We start from the raw sequence: 16811 nt of genomic DNA on the forward strand, positions 1-16811 counted from the left end.
CCGGCCTCCTGAAGCAGGAAGCAGTGGTCTTCTCCTGGGTCCTCCACACCTCTGCCCATCACCACCTCTAGGAGAACTCCACTCGGGAAAACAGTCATTGGGCGCATTTTTGTTCCTTCAGCGGAGACTTGCTGAGTTCTCATACTCTCTCTTCACTCACCACTAGCTGAAATCAGCTTCTTGGGGCTCTCAACCCGGTTCTCTCAGGGCCAGTACAAAGACCCGTGCACATCTGATTATAACCCAAGGTTGCAGGGCTCCGTGTGGTGTCTCCCACCTCTATGCCCTTCTATCGCTGGAGGTGACCCCAGATTCCTGACTCACCTTCCTACTGAAGTTTTCTTGTGGCAATTTTTCTGGATTGACAGCTTGAGCTCCTTTTAGGACTCTTCTGATCAAGTTAATTGCCTTCTCAAAGCCACACGCCACAAGCAAATAAAATCTTTTAATAGCTCTCTAGTGGTTCATACGTCATACCTGAACTCCTCGTCCCAGGACTAGCTCAACCTCCCCCTGGCTTCATTCCCCTCTGTGCTGCTGATGCCCACCGACATGAACAACCTGTCTTACGTTTTCACCTCTCTCTAGCTTTCTCTGGCTTCCCTCGTCCTTCCCTCTCTGTGAAACGTTCTCTTCTCTATCCCTCTCTTTCCTGACCCATCACTGCTGCACAGCGGAAGCCAACATCCAGCTCCAATGCATCCTCCTCCCTGAAGTCTTCCTTCCTCCCCACGCCTGGCAGTTGTTCTCATTCCTGTTCCCATAACACCTGCTCTGGGCTTTTCTAGCTCAACGTTCCCAGGATGCACAGTCTGGTCATGGCCCAGATTCCTGATAACTTATGTGACCCTGGGACTGTTCACTTTGATAAGGGTCCATTTCTTTTTCTTTCTTTTTTTTTTTTTAAGATTTTATTTATTTATTTGACAGAAATCACAAGTAGGCAGAGAGGCAGGCGGAAGGGGGTAGGGGAGGGAAGCAGGCTCCCCGCCGAACAGAGAACCCAATGCGGGGCTCCATCCCAGGACCCCGGGACCATGACCCAAGCCGAAGGCAGAGGCCCCAGCCCACTGAGCCACCCAGGTGCTCCAAGGGTCCATTTCTTAAACTATTAAATGGAGCTAATAATAATTGCTTTTCTGTTTCATTGTTTCAGTGGTAGCCAAACAAGAAAATGCAGAAACTATAAACTGCTACACAACGGTGGGTTGTGTTTATTTCTTATCTTCTCTATTAGAGCACTTGAGACTAGGATTCTATTTCTTATTAATTTTCTCATACATATACCATAGCATCTGACAACACTAAATACAACTATCAACTGAATGAAAAATAGATCAGAGTACTCATGTATCCACTCTGATTTATTTTTTATTTTTTTATTTTTTTACCCACAGTCTCTTCAACAATGTGGGGGAGGTAGGTTCTATTGGTTTCTTTTTGAAAATCCTTTCCTTCTAAACTTCGCGTCTTTGCACACTGGACAATTTGGGGTCTGATTTTATGGCTCTATTTCCAGGCCTGGATACCAGCCTGACACCAGAACCGCAGAGCCTAGCCTGATTAAAGACCATCTCCCGGCCTGGCGGGAGATGAAAGTGCAAACCCCAGCAATGAAGATTGGACATACTGTTTTCTTGGAAAAGAATTCTCAAAAGGTGCTGTTGAAAAAGTAGACTTGGTAGTCAAATATATTATGATGGACTGAATGTCAAAGCAATGAAGGAGGATGCCAGCTTTCAAGGACTGGAAATGATAATATTTTGTCTGCTTGGGGAAAAGAGTTCAGAGTGACCTGGCCTGCAGGCAGCGAGCGTGCAAAGGTAGTTTGGGGCTTTCTGCTTTGCTTGGCAAATGGCTTTGCTCTTTGGCACTTTTAAATATATGATGAAAGCCACTGCTGTCAACCTTTCCTCTTCTTTTTAAATAATTGTACATTAAAAAAAAGCCTTCTTGCCATTAATGTCTCTTGTGATGGATACTCTTGTTTGCCTTTGCTTATTTATCTTCATGCCCTATACACTGGGTCTTTGTAACTTCAGTGCTTTGGAAAGACATATAAAAGGTAAATCATCAAATCGTGTTTCTTGAAAGTACTCTGGGTGACTCCCAGGTGTGATGGATGCAGTCTGGAGGTTCTGAAGTCTTCTTATAGCAGTTTGAACAAAGGTAAAGTACACAGAGTGTACCTACCTACACACACACACACACACACACACACACACACACACACGTGCACACACACACGCCCTGTGCAAGGAAACCATCCAGGGAAAGGAAGCACAGTGAGGATATTAAACATCTGCAGAGGGCTTTATATTTTGAAAAGTTATGAGATTCATCATGTCCTCAGCTCTCTGGTGGACGACAAAGCTGTGATTGTGTACAAAATCCCAAGGTCAGCTTGCAGGAGAGAGTTGCCAAGCAATTCCTTAAGCGCCCATGGAACCTCTCTGGCCTTAGCAGAACCACAGAATATGAGGACTGTAAGTCATCTAGCTCAGCATCTCACTTCACAAATCCTTTCAATGAAAGGATAGCCTCTACCAGCACATTTTCAGGAACAAGGAACTAATTACTTTGCAGAGAAACCCATTTCACTTTCGGATCACTCGCCAAGATTTTCCAAATACAGGGCCAATATCTGTTCCCTCTGACTCCCACCACAATGTGGAGTCAGAGGGAACAGACAGTAACTATACTGTAACTATACTATAACTATAACTATACTGTAACTATACTCTTCAGAGCTATAGACAGATTGAGTCTTATCCTTCATCTAAACGCTATTCTTCAAATATCTGAAGACAACTTTCATCTCTTTCATGTCTTCTATCTGGTTCCTTTATTTCTCCAGATCCTCTAACATTTTTATTTGTGAGGTCATAAAAAAAAAAATGGGGTCTAGAAGACTACTGTTTTGGTGACTCTCCTTAAGGCAATTCTGGAGTTGAGAATGTTCCTGTGAAATGTGTCCAGGATGAGACAATATTCTAGATGTGGCCTGGACACTTAGCAACAAGGTGGGACTCCTTAGCTGCCTTAATCTGGCCACATAAATGCATTAATGAAGCCTAAAATTTAAGGAGATTTAAAAAAAACTGTCATATCGCTGTATCTTTGCATTCATTCATTCAGCGAACATTTCTAAACATCTGCTAAAGGTTAGGCTGTGTGCTCAACACTACTTGGTTCCTAATGTTGTTGACTGGAACTCCTTGGGTAGGTGTCTTATATATTATACTTTGGCATTTTATTTTTCACTCCTAAATGATGGACTTACATTTATTCCCATTCAATTTCATCTGACTGATTGTGGCATGTTTGTCAGAATGGTAGGACCTTGTTAATCTTGATGATAGCATCTAACATGTTCCACCGTCTTTTCCAGCTATGCTATGTACTGTTTGCAAACATGATAAAATACTCTTTATGTCTTCACCTAAGTCACTGATAGGTTCAATGGTTCAATGACCAAGATAGAGCCTTGTCAAAAACTCTAGATGCTTTGCTACAAAACAACTTACCAGCCCCTATCAGTACTATTTATCTAGCTCATTCTTTTTTTATAGTATCCAGAAAGGTATAATGAATGACTTCATAAGATTCTTTTCTGATGCCAAGATACGTCATGCTCACAGCATCTTTGTGATCTATCAGCTTAGAATCTTTACTTTTAAAAAAGTTCAGCATGCCTTTTAGCGAACCCATTTACCTTCAAATAATCCCAGCTTTCTTTCCCAGGTAATCCCCCAATGCAAGGATAATAATATAACCCTCCAGGAGTTTGTCCTAAATTTCACTAAAACTCTTTCCATTTTCTGTACATGACCTTTAAACTTGAGCTAATTCAAGGGTACCTCACAAGAGTACTGTGAAGATTAAAAAGAAAATGAGTGTTGAGCCTTCAGCACAGTCCTGGTACATTATAAGGGCTCCATAAATATTAATGTCTGACAAACCTCATTATCCACCGTCTGTACTGGGTTCAGAATTCTAATTTTGAAACCCTTCTCTCTCTCTCTCATACTGTATTTCTCTCTAGCCCACAGGCTTCCCTGTGAACCATTAGTCTATTTGACACATCCTATCCTTAGACCAAGGAGCTTGACTGTCTGCAGTCATTACTGCAAATTCTTGGGGTTCCCTTCCTTACCACAGCACCAAGTTGTTCTTCTGTGGCAATCAAATTAAGACTAAAAAAGCAGTTCTTGTTTGCTTTCTCTCTTTTTTTTTTTTTTTTTTAAAGGTTTTTATTTACTTGAGAGAGAACATGTGCATGAGAGTGAGGGAGAAAAAGACACCCAACTGAGCAGGGAGCCCCATGCAAGACTTGATCCCAGGACCCTGGGATCATGACCTGAGCTGAAGGCAGTGGCTTAACCCACTGAGCCGCCCAGGCATCCCTCGTTTGCTTTTTCTGAAAGGTGAAGGTCTTTTCAGGGCAAGTCAAGAGTTTGCCAAATCATCTTGAGAAGAGAGTTGTTGAAAAAGTAGAGATCTTTCTCTCTCCCCCTTTCTTTCTACCTACCTTATAGAAACTTACGGAAGAACCTCAAATTTTTATTGGGCTTTGCAGTCTAAAAAAAATTATACTTTATATAATTCAGTTCTTGCAATCAACCTGTGAGGTAGCTATTATCACCCCCACTCTAGAGACAATAAACCAGGGCTAAGCAATTTAGAGACATATCCGTGGGGACACAGCTGTTAAAATTTTTAACTGTGACTCAAACTCAAAATACTAACTGGAAAGTTGCCCTATGCTAGATACAAGAAAAGCATCACCCAGATCTTCTGTCCAGCCAGGTGGTTTCTACAGAATGCTTATTTCTATCAAGATTCTACCACCTGTATTACTAACAACTGATAGATCATTTGTACCAGAAATACTGTATTTCCTTTATAACCTCATCTAAATGTCTTCAAAATTCATTAATTCCTTAATGAATTCGAGCCAGACCTACTACATGCCAGACATTGTGCGCTTCTGGAATTTGCACAATACCTCATCTCATGCCTTCTTAAACAAGGCTACTCTTCTCAGCCTCCATTTATTCTATTCAGTTTGCCCATGAGCTACTCCTATCTACGATGCACTGTGCTAGGTGCTGTGACAGACACAGACATGAGCTAAGGGAGGCTCAGCGCCTGCTTTGACGGAGCTTACAACGTACTGGAGAGAAGACCTACAGGTAATTCAAGTACAAGGCAAGCTAAGGTTAGCACCTTCCACAGGACAAAGTTCTATGATAAAAGATGTCAGAAGGAATAGGAGATGGGTCTTGCATCTGTAGGATTCGGCAACTGAAGACAGTGCAGGAAATGCCCTAGTGGGGAGGGTAAATGGGTGGAGAAGGACAGACAGCGTGGGAAGGCCCAGGGAATGGAAACTAGTACACCCGGCTCAAGTGCAGCCTACATGCAGGGTTGGAAGGAGGGATACATTGGAAAGGTGGTTGGGGGTCATGCAGCAGAAAATCGTGACTGCCCAGCAGCAAGGACATTTGTACCTTATTCAGTTTAGAATGGGAAGTCACTAAACGTCTCTGCTGTCAGGCATAATTTGTTCCAAGTTATGCTTATAAACAGTACTGAGGCAGCCACGGGAAGGAGGACTTGGAAGCGTGAGAGCAGAAGCAGAGAGCTCAGCAGCAAACCTGTGCTTCCCGGTCTTCATGGAATCCACTTTGGTTTACTATAGGAACGCATCTAGGGCCCTAGAGGATGACTGGGGCTCACCTTCTGGGAGGAGGATTCTCCCCCACCCCCCTCCAATTATGTCAGGCCCTTACCGATGAACACTTCAATGGGGAGTCACAACCACATGCCCCACCCTTTCCGGGAGCTAACGGCCCCAGTGAGTTCTCCTTGTTCGCATCAGAAAGGCTGCTTCTCCTTCCTAGAACCTTCAGATTCACCAGTGCTGGCAAATCTTTGTATTTTTCCCTATTGCTCCAGTGAAGCTTCTCCATGTTAAATTCTTCAACTCTCCAAACTCTGGTATAAATTGCTCTTTGTTTTCTGAGGATTTTGACTACTGGATTCTGTTAGAAAATGTTTATAAAAAGAATTCTAGGTGCCTAGTGGGTTAAAGCCTCTGCCTTCGGCTCAGGTCATGATCCCAGGGTCATGGGATCGAGCCCTGCATTGGGCTCTCTGCTCAGCGGGGAGCCTGCTTCCTCCTCTCTCTCTCTGCCTGCCCCTCTGCTTACTTGTGATCTCTGTCAAATAAATAAATAAAGTCTTTAAAAAAATAAAAAGAATTCTAAGGGAGGATGGGAATGAAGATGGCGGCCTTCGAGTCTCTGGTCCTGTAGGAGCTCCTAAGGAGCTCCTAAGCATGACATCAGAGAAAAGCCGGCAATCATTCCCATCTCCCTGGTCTCTGGCCCACTGCACTCTTGAGCTCACTGGGCCTGTGACTGAGCATTTCTATCTCTGGCACATGGCCCTGTTTGGAGTCTCCAAACTCAGCAGATTCCTGTAGTGTGTTTCCGCAAGGCTCACTGCAGAGGAGGAAGGAGGGGGTCTCCCCAGATCTGCCACTTGTGGGGTCCCTGCTTGAAGAGCATTGGCCTGACTGCCTCGGATCGTGGTTTAAACACATCCACTTGGATGTGTTTCTGGCATCTCACCATTAATTCTCAAGGGAGGACACTGCAGGGTCAGGGGAGCTAAGACGCCAACATGGTAGGAGAACCCAAGTCTTGCTCCTCCCTTGAGCACAGCTAGATGACTATTGAATCGTTCTGAATACTCAAGCAATTACCCTGAGGACTGATAGAGCGATGTACACGAAGAAGTTAAGAAGAGGCTACTTTGAGAAGAGTCTTTGTCCAGCACGGAGACCAACAAGGGGCTTGAACTCAGAACCTTCAGATCAAAACCTGAGCAGAGATGAAGAGTTGGATACTTAACTGTCTGAGCCACCCAGGTGCCCCAAGATTTTGTTTCTCATTAAAAAAGTTTGTTTTCTATGGGTGACTGGGTGGCTCAGTGGGTTAAGTCTCGGCCTTCAGCTCAGGTCATGATCTCAGGGTCCTGGGATCCGGCCGCATCGGGCTCTCTGCTCACCAGCGAGCCTGCTTCAACCTCTCTCTCTGCCTGCCTCTCTGCCTACTTGTGATCTTTGTCTGTGTGTCAAATAAATAAATAAAATCTTTTAAAAAAAAGTATGTTTTCTAAATACGTGTTCAGGAAATGCTGTTCATTGTTTTATTTTATATATTAATAGTATCAGCATGAATATACTGATGATAATAAGTATCTAGTATATAATTGCTTATACACAATTCAGATCACTTGAATATTTGCATTATTACTGGAAATATTTCTACCCAACTGTTCTAATTTTCAATTATGATTATGGTTTGACTTATAGAAGCTATTATGCACTTATAAGCGACATTAAATTTGAATCCACTAAAACAGAAAAAAAAAAAAAAAGAATTCTAAAAGCTATTTATCTTTTCCAAGGCTGGAAGGTAGAGATGTGTTCATCAACATGGGGATTAGCTGGTATTTACAGGCCAATCCTATGACTGATGGTTATCCAAAGGACACACCAACACCCTGACCCCTCTACTCCCATCTAGCGTTACCTCTGCCCATACAGAGCAAACAGAAAAAGTCAGTTCTGGGAAGTTCCTGCCTTGCTTTTCCGTACAACAGATTCTTCCACAATAGGCTCACACATACTGGCCCATTTCGAAACCGAGAGGGTGATTCACTGAGGGTGAACAGCGAGATGCTGGGCTTTTCACTCTACGGAGGGCCCTTTGGCCACTAAGCTGGGTGAGCTAAACGAAAATCTTCCAATGCATCTAAATTACAGTTCTGTGAGAAGCTACTGACCCTTGGATAAAGAAGGGTGGTTTTTATAGACCACAAACAGAATAGCCTGTTAGTGGCACATAAGCAGGTCTTTCAGGGATGAGAGGCAAATGGGGCTGAGTCAAGGCAGAGAGAGAAGTGAAGTCACCTTCCATTGGGGCTACGGATGGGGCAAAGGGTGCAGGAGTGCTTAGAGCATCTCTGAGCCATGTTCCCAGACTCCCTTCACTACTGGAGACCTCACCACAGCCCCTGAAGGAGCCTGAGCATTGAAGAGCATTGGCCTGACTTCCTCGGATCATGGTTTAAGCTGCCTTCAGCTCAGGTCATGATCTCAGGGTCCTGGGATCCGGCCGCATCAGGCTCTCTGCTCACCAGCGAGCCTGCTTCAACCTCTCTCTCTGCCTGCCTCTCTGCCTACTTGTGATCTCTGTCTGTGTGTCAAATAAATAAATAAAAGCTTTTTAAAAAAGGTATGTTTTCTAAATATGTGTTCAGGAAATGCTGTCTGAGAAGACAGGATGGCATGAGGTACAGACGGAGCAGGAGCTGGAGTTGGGGAGGGGGAGAAGGAAGGGGGATGTTGGATTGACACACCAAGGGGTTAAAATCCCATTCCTTCTTGCTGTCAACTCTGGAGTCTCACGAAAGCTAAGAATGAGGAATTTCTTCCAGCTCCTAACACCTGAAAATATGAGTGTTCAATCACAATTGGAATCTGATAGTCTGACGCAGCGCAAGTGAAGCCAGCTGAAATAAACATGAAATCTCGCCAGAAGCACCGGTCCTCCTTCCTTTCTTTTATTAAAAGCACGCGGCAGCAGGAACACGTATCTGTCACATTCCTCAATAAGCAGGAACAGGTGGTGTCCTCAGGGCACGGGTGGAGGAGAAAGAGATGAAAAAATAGTGACCTTTCTCTCTGCGAGCCACTTCTTAGTATTCATAGTAACTTATGCTGATAGTGGAACATCTGACAGCAAGCAACCAAACAGGTGTCAGACAGGTAGAAAGGAGAGCTGTTCATTCAGTGCCACTGACAGGTGTATTTTCCCCATCATGTCCAGGAGAGTGCTTGCAGAGCTGGGAGCGAGGTCTGCTAAGCCACATGCTCTCAAGGGAACAGAAGATTGGGGTGGGAGGCTGCTCTAGGCTGCAGGTTTGTGTCCGTCCCTCCCTCCCAATTTATGTGTTGAAGCCCCAACCTTCCATGTGGTGGTATTAGGAAGTGGGTCTTTGGGAAGTTATTAGGTTTAAATTAGGTCATGAGGGTGGGACCCTCAGGATGGCATTTGTATCCTTATAAGGAAAGGAAGCTCCCTCTCTCCACTCGCTTGCTCAGGGAGGAAAGGCCCTGTGAGGACAGAGCAGGAAGGTGACAGCACCCAGGCTTGCTCCAGAAACAAAATCTGCCAGCACCTTGATCTTGGACTTCTCAGACTCCGGTACTGTGAGAAATCAATGTCTGCTGTCTGAGCCACCCAGTCTATAATATTTACTCTAACATCCCGAACTAAGACAGTGGCCTAAAGGTCCTGGGTCCTGTTCCTTTCCAAACTGGATCCCCAACAACAGGTGGACGGGCATCTTGGCCCTAATCAATTCTTCATTCTCATGCCATATATCAACTTGCCCTCCCCAAACAGGTCAATGTACAATAAGAAGAACTTGGTACTGAAAACTGAAATGAGTGACGGATGAAAATAAAATTGTAGGAGAGAAGCATCTTAAGGCAAGTCGACCCCAAATGCTGGAATAGGAAAAGATGATTCTTAAGAAAATGATCTCTGCCAACGTGCTTACCTTTGTTCAAGCGTCCCATCACGGTGAATTCCAAGTATTTGCTGTTGTCTGTTGAAGAGTAAAGGCCAAAGATGGTGGCTGAGCTTTTCGTGTGCAGCTTGAAGGTGGCGATCACGTAGACCTCATTCAGGGTGGGGTCTGTCAGGATTGGCTGCAGAACAGCTGGGTTCAGCCTCTGGCTAGAGGATGGGAGAAGGTCAAAGACTGGGGAGAACAGGGAGAAGGGGATCATCAGTGAAAGAAGTTTCAGACAAATCTGCTTTTTTGAGGGGGCACGGTTTGACAGCAAGATCTAAGTAATGTCAACAAACACGGTTATTTTTTCACAGGGCTAACATCACCCATTCTTCCTTATCACTCTTATAGTGATTGGACATGTGAACCAGAAAAAGTACAACACAGTTCTCCTCACTAGGTCATGACTAGGAGACCAGGAGAAGACTAAATTTGCAAACTCTAAATTGCATTTGGCTGAAGAAGTGGCTCTGAAAATGCCCACTAGGAAAAGCTTACTACTGGCTTAGAGAACAAAGGGGACAGGCGAGAACACACAAATCACAGTTTCTCTTATGTCCCCAAGAAGTGGATGTCTGCCTTAGGGTCCCTCATGTACCTGGTGTACCAGAGACAACTGTACTTTCCTGGGCAGTGATAAATAATACAGAGAATGCAGAAGAAAGCACGGCTGTGGTAGGACACAGTCTGTCCACAAAATGACTTGCTGCCTCTGTTAGACCCAAGTGATTCCCTTTATGCATTTACAGTTCTCTATTATTTCCCTGTTAAAATTCCTGATGCAGGGGCACCTTGCTGGCCCAGTCAGTGAAGTACGCAACTCCTGATCTTGGCATTGTGAGTTCGAGCCCCACGCTGGGCATAGGGCTTACTTTAAAAAAAAAAAAAAAATCCTGACATAAAAACAAAACAATGGGGTTTCTCTTTCTTAACTGTAACCTGATAGAGGTGGTCTACAAAAACTAGAATCCAAACTTGTGTTTATATAAATTGCTTTTAAGACAGCAGTACTTTCAAGCTTTGTTGTATTTATGCAAATTCTAAGAGTATACATCCGGAGTTATTTTATTTTTTAAGATTTCATTTATTTATTTGACAGAGATCACAAGAAGGTAGAGAGGCAGGCAGAGAGAGAAGGGAGAAAGCAGGCTCCCTGTCCAGCAGAGAGCCGGATGCGGGGCTTGATCCCAGGACCCTGAGACCATGACCCAAGCCGAAGGCAGAGGCCCAACCCACTGAGCCACCCAGGTGCCCCCAGAGTTATTTTAAAGGCAAAGGCCAAATGGGCAATACTAGAAGTTACTTAGCATTTGTTGGTTTATACAAATATTATTTGAACAATTCCAAACCTGCAGGAACTTTAGCCTCTAACACTGTCTAATAATTTTTATTTTATGTTCCAAGGTTCATTTTTTATGCACCACACCCAGTGCTCCATGCAAAACATGCCCTCCTTAGTACCTACCACCAGGCTTGCACATCCCCCACGCCCCCCCAAAACCCCAGTTTGTTTCTCAGAGTTCACAGTCTCTCATGCTTCGTCTCCCCCTCCAATTTCCCCCAATTCACTTTTCCTATCCTCCTCCTAATGTCCTCCGTGTTATTCCTTATGTTCCAAAAGTAAGTGAAACCATGTGATAATGAACTCTCTCTGCTTGATTTATTTCACTCAGCATAATCTCCTCCAGTCCCGTCCATGTTGATACAAAAGTTGGGTATTCATCTTTTCCAATGGAGACATAATACTCCATTGTATACATGGAGCACATCTTCTTTATCCATTCGTCTGTTGAAGGGCATTTTGGCTCTTTCCACAGTTTGGGGAGTGTGGTCATTGCAGCTGTGAAGATTGGGGTACATATGGCCCTTTTCTTCATTACGTCTGTATTTGGGGGGTAAATACCCATACAACTGTCTAATAAAACTGTCTAATAATTTTTAAAGATTTTATTATCTATCTATCAGAGAGACCTCACAGACCTTTCCTCCCTGCTAGGGAAACAGCAGGCAGAGGGAGAAACAGACTCCCCAGTGAGCAAGGAGCCCCATGTGGGGCTCAATCCCAGGGACCTGAGACCATGACCCGAGCCCAAAGCAAACACTTAGCCAACTGAACTACACAGGTACCCCCGCAAATAAAAAGATTTCAAAGACAGAACAACAGAATGCTAACGTGAATAGTAGCTTTCTTTGGATTGTATAAGTATACATTTATATACTTTACTTTGGCTTACCCAATTTTTTATTTTTATTTTTACAATGAACAGGTGTTGGGTTTGCAGTAGGAAAAAAAATAAAAGTTATAAAACAAAGAGGCAAAAACCTAGCTACTCAAGAATGTTTACTCTTTAAAAGACAATCCATCTTTATACTAGATCTGTATTGTTTCTTTTCTGTGTCCGTAGGGTCTTAGAAAATAATGAATTTGATCCTAGAAGTATTGGAAAGCAAAAGATCTATTATGTTCCTTCCAGTACTCCACATTCTCCCAAAACTTGAATACTGCTGCCTACTATACTCTAAAAGGGAAACAGAATTTTTTTTTTTAAAGATTTTTATTTATTTATTTGACAGATCAGAAGTAGTCAGAGAGGCAGGCAGAGAGAGAGAGAGGAGGAAGCAGGTTCCCCGCCAATCAGAGAGTCAGATACGGGGCTCGATCCCAGGACCCTGAGACCACGACCCGAGGCGAAGGCAGAGGCTTTAACCCACTGAGCCACCCAGGTGCCCCGGGAAACAGAATTTTTTAATTTCCAAAGAACTGGAAGCTTTACATTTCCACCAGGGCAGTGAGGACAAAGAGACAGTATGTCTAGAAGTTCCATTCAGGACAAGGAATCTGCAGATGTGAGTTTAAGGCATGTGAATTGCATTCAAAACTAAACTCTTCCTATCCCTGATTCTTGATCTATGATTACGTTCATAATTTAGCTCAAGCTAAATTTACTCTATTTCGATCTGCAAGGTTCATCTAATCCATTGGCTGCTCTCTCTAGAGACAGAGTTGGGATTAGTCAGTAACGAGTTTGGAAAGTGTTTTGAAAAGGAAATGAGACACAACAATTTTCTATTAATGTTATTACATTTTAGTAATAGTGCCGGGATCTAAGCAACCTTCTAGTGTTAGAGGTGAAATTACTACTACCAATCAGCCCAGCCACCGTGGTATGAAAATTGAATACATACTAATAAGACGAGCAAGGCAGCTCAGAGGAGAAAGGATATAAACAAATTATTCACTTGAGCTGATGATTATAAGACTAATTAACTCAATAAAAGAATGTATCAGAAACTTGACTTAATCTGATAATCTCCAGCAACTAAATTAACTGGGTAATTTAGGTAGTATAGCCTGATTACAAGTCCCATTAAACAGGCATCTCTAAGCAGCAGCAAAATCCCTACCATAGCACGCCATGAAGTTGTGTCTTCAAACGTCAAGAATTCATATAACACAAAATATTATAGCCATAAATTCAAAACTGCCAGATAATGTCTTCAACCAGAAAACTTCTGAATTGCGTTAAAAAGCTTCCTTTCTAACATCAAAAAGCAAAGGCAACAAAAGCAACAATAACTAAGTGGGACTACATCAAAAAAGCTTCAGACAGCAGACGAAACCTGGGACAAAATGAAAAGATAACATACAAATGAGAGAAAATACTTACAAATCCTATGCGATACGGGACTAATATCCAAAATATATAAAGAAATGATACAATTCAAGAGTAAAAAAACCAAACAATCTGATTTTCAAGTGGGCAGAAGACCTGAACAGACATTTATCCAAAGAAGACCTACAGGTGGCCAACAGGCACAAGAGAATGTGTTCCACATCAGTAATTATCATGGAAATGCAAATTAAAACCACAATGAGTAATCACCACATACCTGTTAGAAAGGCTATTATCAAAGAGAAACAACAAATGTGGATGAGAATGTGGAACAAAGGGACTTCTTGTGCACTGTTGGTGGGAATGTAAATTGGTGCAGCCACTATGGAAAACATTATGGAGGATACTCAAAAAACTAAACATAGAACTACATATAATCCAGCAATTCCACTGATGGGTATTTATTAAAAAAAAAAAAAAAAACCAAAATGAAACCCAAACCCCAAAAACACTAATTCAAAAAGATATACGCAGGTTCAAGTTCACTGCAGCATTATTTACAACCACCAAGAGATGGAAACAACCCAAGTGCCCATTAACAATGAACGAATAAAGAAGATGTGGTATATGTATATAATGAAATATCATTTAGCCATAAAAAGGAATGAAATCTCACCATTTGTGACAACATGGATGGACCCTGAGGGCATTATGCTAAGTGAAATAAGCGAGACACACAAAGACAAATACTTTACTTTAGAAGTGGAATCTTCAACAACAACCCAAGCTCATAGATAGAGAACAGATTGGGATGGGGACAATGGGTGAAAGGCGTCAAAAGGAACGAAACTGCAGTTATAAAATACATAACTCACAGGGATTTGAAGTGCAGTATGATAACTATAATCGATACTATGATATTGTCTATTTGGAAGTTGCTGAGAGAGAAGACCTCAAAAGTTCTCATTGCAAGAAAATGATTTTTTGTAATCCTGTATGGTGACAGATGTTAACTTGATTTATGGTGGTGATCATTTCACAGTGTATACAACTGCGGAATCATTGTTCACCTTCCTAGAAGAGCGGTCACAATGATGATAAATTACAGCATTTCAAATAGTTCAAGGCAAACTAAACGTTTGCAGAACATTACCCCCTGAAACCACTATTTGGTTGCCCGGTCTAAAAATCAAAAGAGGTCATTTGGGGGAAATGCAAAGTTTACAAGGGGGGGCGACTGCAATGGGAGGGAAAGGAATTTGAGAATTCCCTCACAGGCATTTTTCACTCTGGCTTTGTGAGGAGTAACAACGTTTACTTGGACCTGTGTGACTCTTCCAGCTTTATTTCATTAGGTGAAGGTCATTACTGAGTGCCTAGTTAGAGTGCTAAGATCTTTTCTCACTTCAATAATTTCTTCCTTTTGGCCTTTACAAAAAAAAAAAAAAATCAGTTTAAGCTTAAGTGCTTCTGCCCAACAGTTATCGTCACCCCAATCTCAATAAGGGGTTTGAAGATTATTCAGGTGTCTTTTTGGGGGTATTTTCCTATTCTTTATAACAGAAACACCGACCTCTCAGTCCTTCCTGCTCTATTTATCTCAGGAATCAGATCATGCCAACTCCCAAAGGAGGCTTTGGGGTCCAAAAAACAGCAGAAAACAGCGAGTGGTGGGGCAAACAGAACTACGCTGTGCCCTTCTGGGGGATGACCCTCAGACTTTCTGGGGGGAAGATTATTCCCGCGTAGGAGAATTTAGAGGGCCAAGGGCGAGAGGATGGTCCGCCAGAGAGAGCCCCAGGGGACAGAACCTGGATTTCACCCCACTCCAGACAGGACCCGTTAGAGGTCTAAAGCACGGCGGTAAACTCGGAAATGAACCCACACACTGAAAAGTTTCGCATCCCCTAAGCTGTCGTTTAGGGAATTGGTCTCACCGCTGCATAATAGACTCAGAAGATGTTGTACTGTAATCACCGCGTCCAGTTACAAAATGCTGTGACTCGGGCCCCAGAGGGACAGTGAGGTGCCAGGGGCCGAGCAGCGCGCACGGAGTTGGTTCCTCCTGCCGTTCAAGCGGAACGCGAAGGAGGGACCCGGGGACGGTCGCCCCCCGCCCCGGCGCGAGCCCACTTACCCTGGGGGGTGGCTTGGGCGCCGGCCCCCAGCCGCGGCGGCAGAGCCAGGTGCAGCAGGAGGAAGGCGGCTGCGAGCGGGGCCAGCATGTTGGCTCTTCCTGCAGCCGCGGGCGGTCGCGGGCGAAGGCAACTCAGCCGCGCCTCGCTGTCCCCTGCGGGGTACGTTCTCCGTCCGGCCCCGCGGGCGGCGCAGGTGGAGGGAGCGCGAGGCGTGTGCGGGGCGCGGCGTCCCGGGCTGCCGTCGGGGGCGATGCTCGCGTCCGGACGCCGCGCGGAGCTGAGTGCGCTCGCGGCTCTGCTGAGCGGCGGCCGCCCGGCTCTTTATGGTCTGGCCGGCCGGGGCCGGGGGAGGGCCGAGGCCGGGGCGGCCCCCTTGGCGGGGAAGCCGGTTTGCCGGGAAGAGAGGGGGCGGCCGGAGCGGGGAGCGTGGGCGGCGGGGGGAAAGGCCCGGGTGCCGGGTGGGGAAGCCGACCCGGCCGAGCGGAACCTTGGGCTGGGCGCAGTCAGCGGCCGCTGCCCGGCGAGGCGCTTTGGAGGAGCGGGAAGCCGGGGCTGCGATAGGCGCACAGGACGGGCTAGAGATGGAGAGGAAGAGGGGAGCGAAAGGGGAACAAAGTGACCCTGTCCCGCTAGCGTTAGGCACCGTCAGTCCCGCCACCTCCTCTACTCCTTTTGTTTTCTAAAAGGAGCAGGATTTGGAGAGGCTTTTTAACACCCGTCGTAGATTCCCTTGCGAAGGATCCCTGAAGGCTCTCCAGGAACGCCTGCTTCCTCAAGTGGTCCAGGGAGCAATTGATTTTTATTTCTTCAAGCTTTTCTTGGGTACTTCAAACGTTGCGTATTTTTTTCCCCATCAAGTTTTGAGACCTGAACAGCGAACGTTTGAAAGCTTTGAGTTTTTAAAGGAAATAAAACACATCCCAAGGAATTGTTCTAGATAGGACGGTGGTGCTTTATGGAAAATTTATTTTCAGTCTAGTTTCCACTCTGCCTGCCCACTTTTGTTCCGTCTTCCCCAAAGATTCCATGTGACAGTTGAAAGGTATGGGAGTAGGGAACATCCTGAAAGAGAGGGAAGGAACGTAAGGAATTGGTCTTTTTGCTGGGTAGTAAGAGGTAGGTGAGTTCTCCTAGAAATAACGTGGATTAAGTAGAAGAAAAAATATTTCAGAACAATGGCAAAAAGTTTCCCTGTTGGAAAATCTTGAGTATTGGAGAAGATCCAGCAAAGCATTTCTATGCTATCTTCATGTCTCAAAGAACTTCATATTGTACTTTGATCTGCCACAAGCTGGAAGATTAACTCAACACCTTATTTTCAAACTCTACTAGAATAACCCTCACCAGTTATGATTCCGGTCATAACTAGTGACCTGGGGATTTGTGAGCTATCTTAACATAGCTC

General features: G+C 44.4%; 1 protein-coding gene across 1 annotated transcript in view; it reads right to left on the bottom strand.

The window, feature by feature from the left end:
• Positions 1 to 15749, bottom strand: part of THBS4 (thrombospondin 4) — a 44210-nt gene extending 28461 nt beyond the window's left edge. The window contains exons 1-2 of the mRNA XM_032335865.1: positions 15406 to 15749; positions 9640 to 9843 (exon numbers count right to left, since the gene is read on the bottom strand). Coding sequence (XP_032191756.1) covers positions 9640 to 9843; positions 15406 to 15493 — 292 coding nt within the window. The 5' untranslated portion in view covers positions 15494 to 15749. The remainder of the gene's footprint in view (positions 1 to 9639; positions 9844 to 15405) is intronic.
• Positions 15750 to 16811: the final 1062 nt, after the last annotated feature.

Source organism: Mustela erminea, chromosome 3, assembly GCF_009829155.1.
Source record: "Mustela erminea isolate mMusErm1 chromosome 3, mMusErm1.Pri, whole genome shotgun sequence".
NCBI classification, from domain to species: Eukaryota; Metazoa; Chordata; class Mammalia; order Carnivora; family Mustelidae; genus Mustela; species Mustela erminea.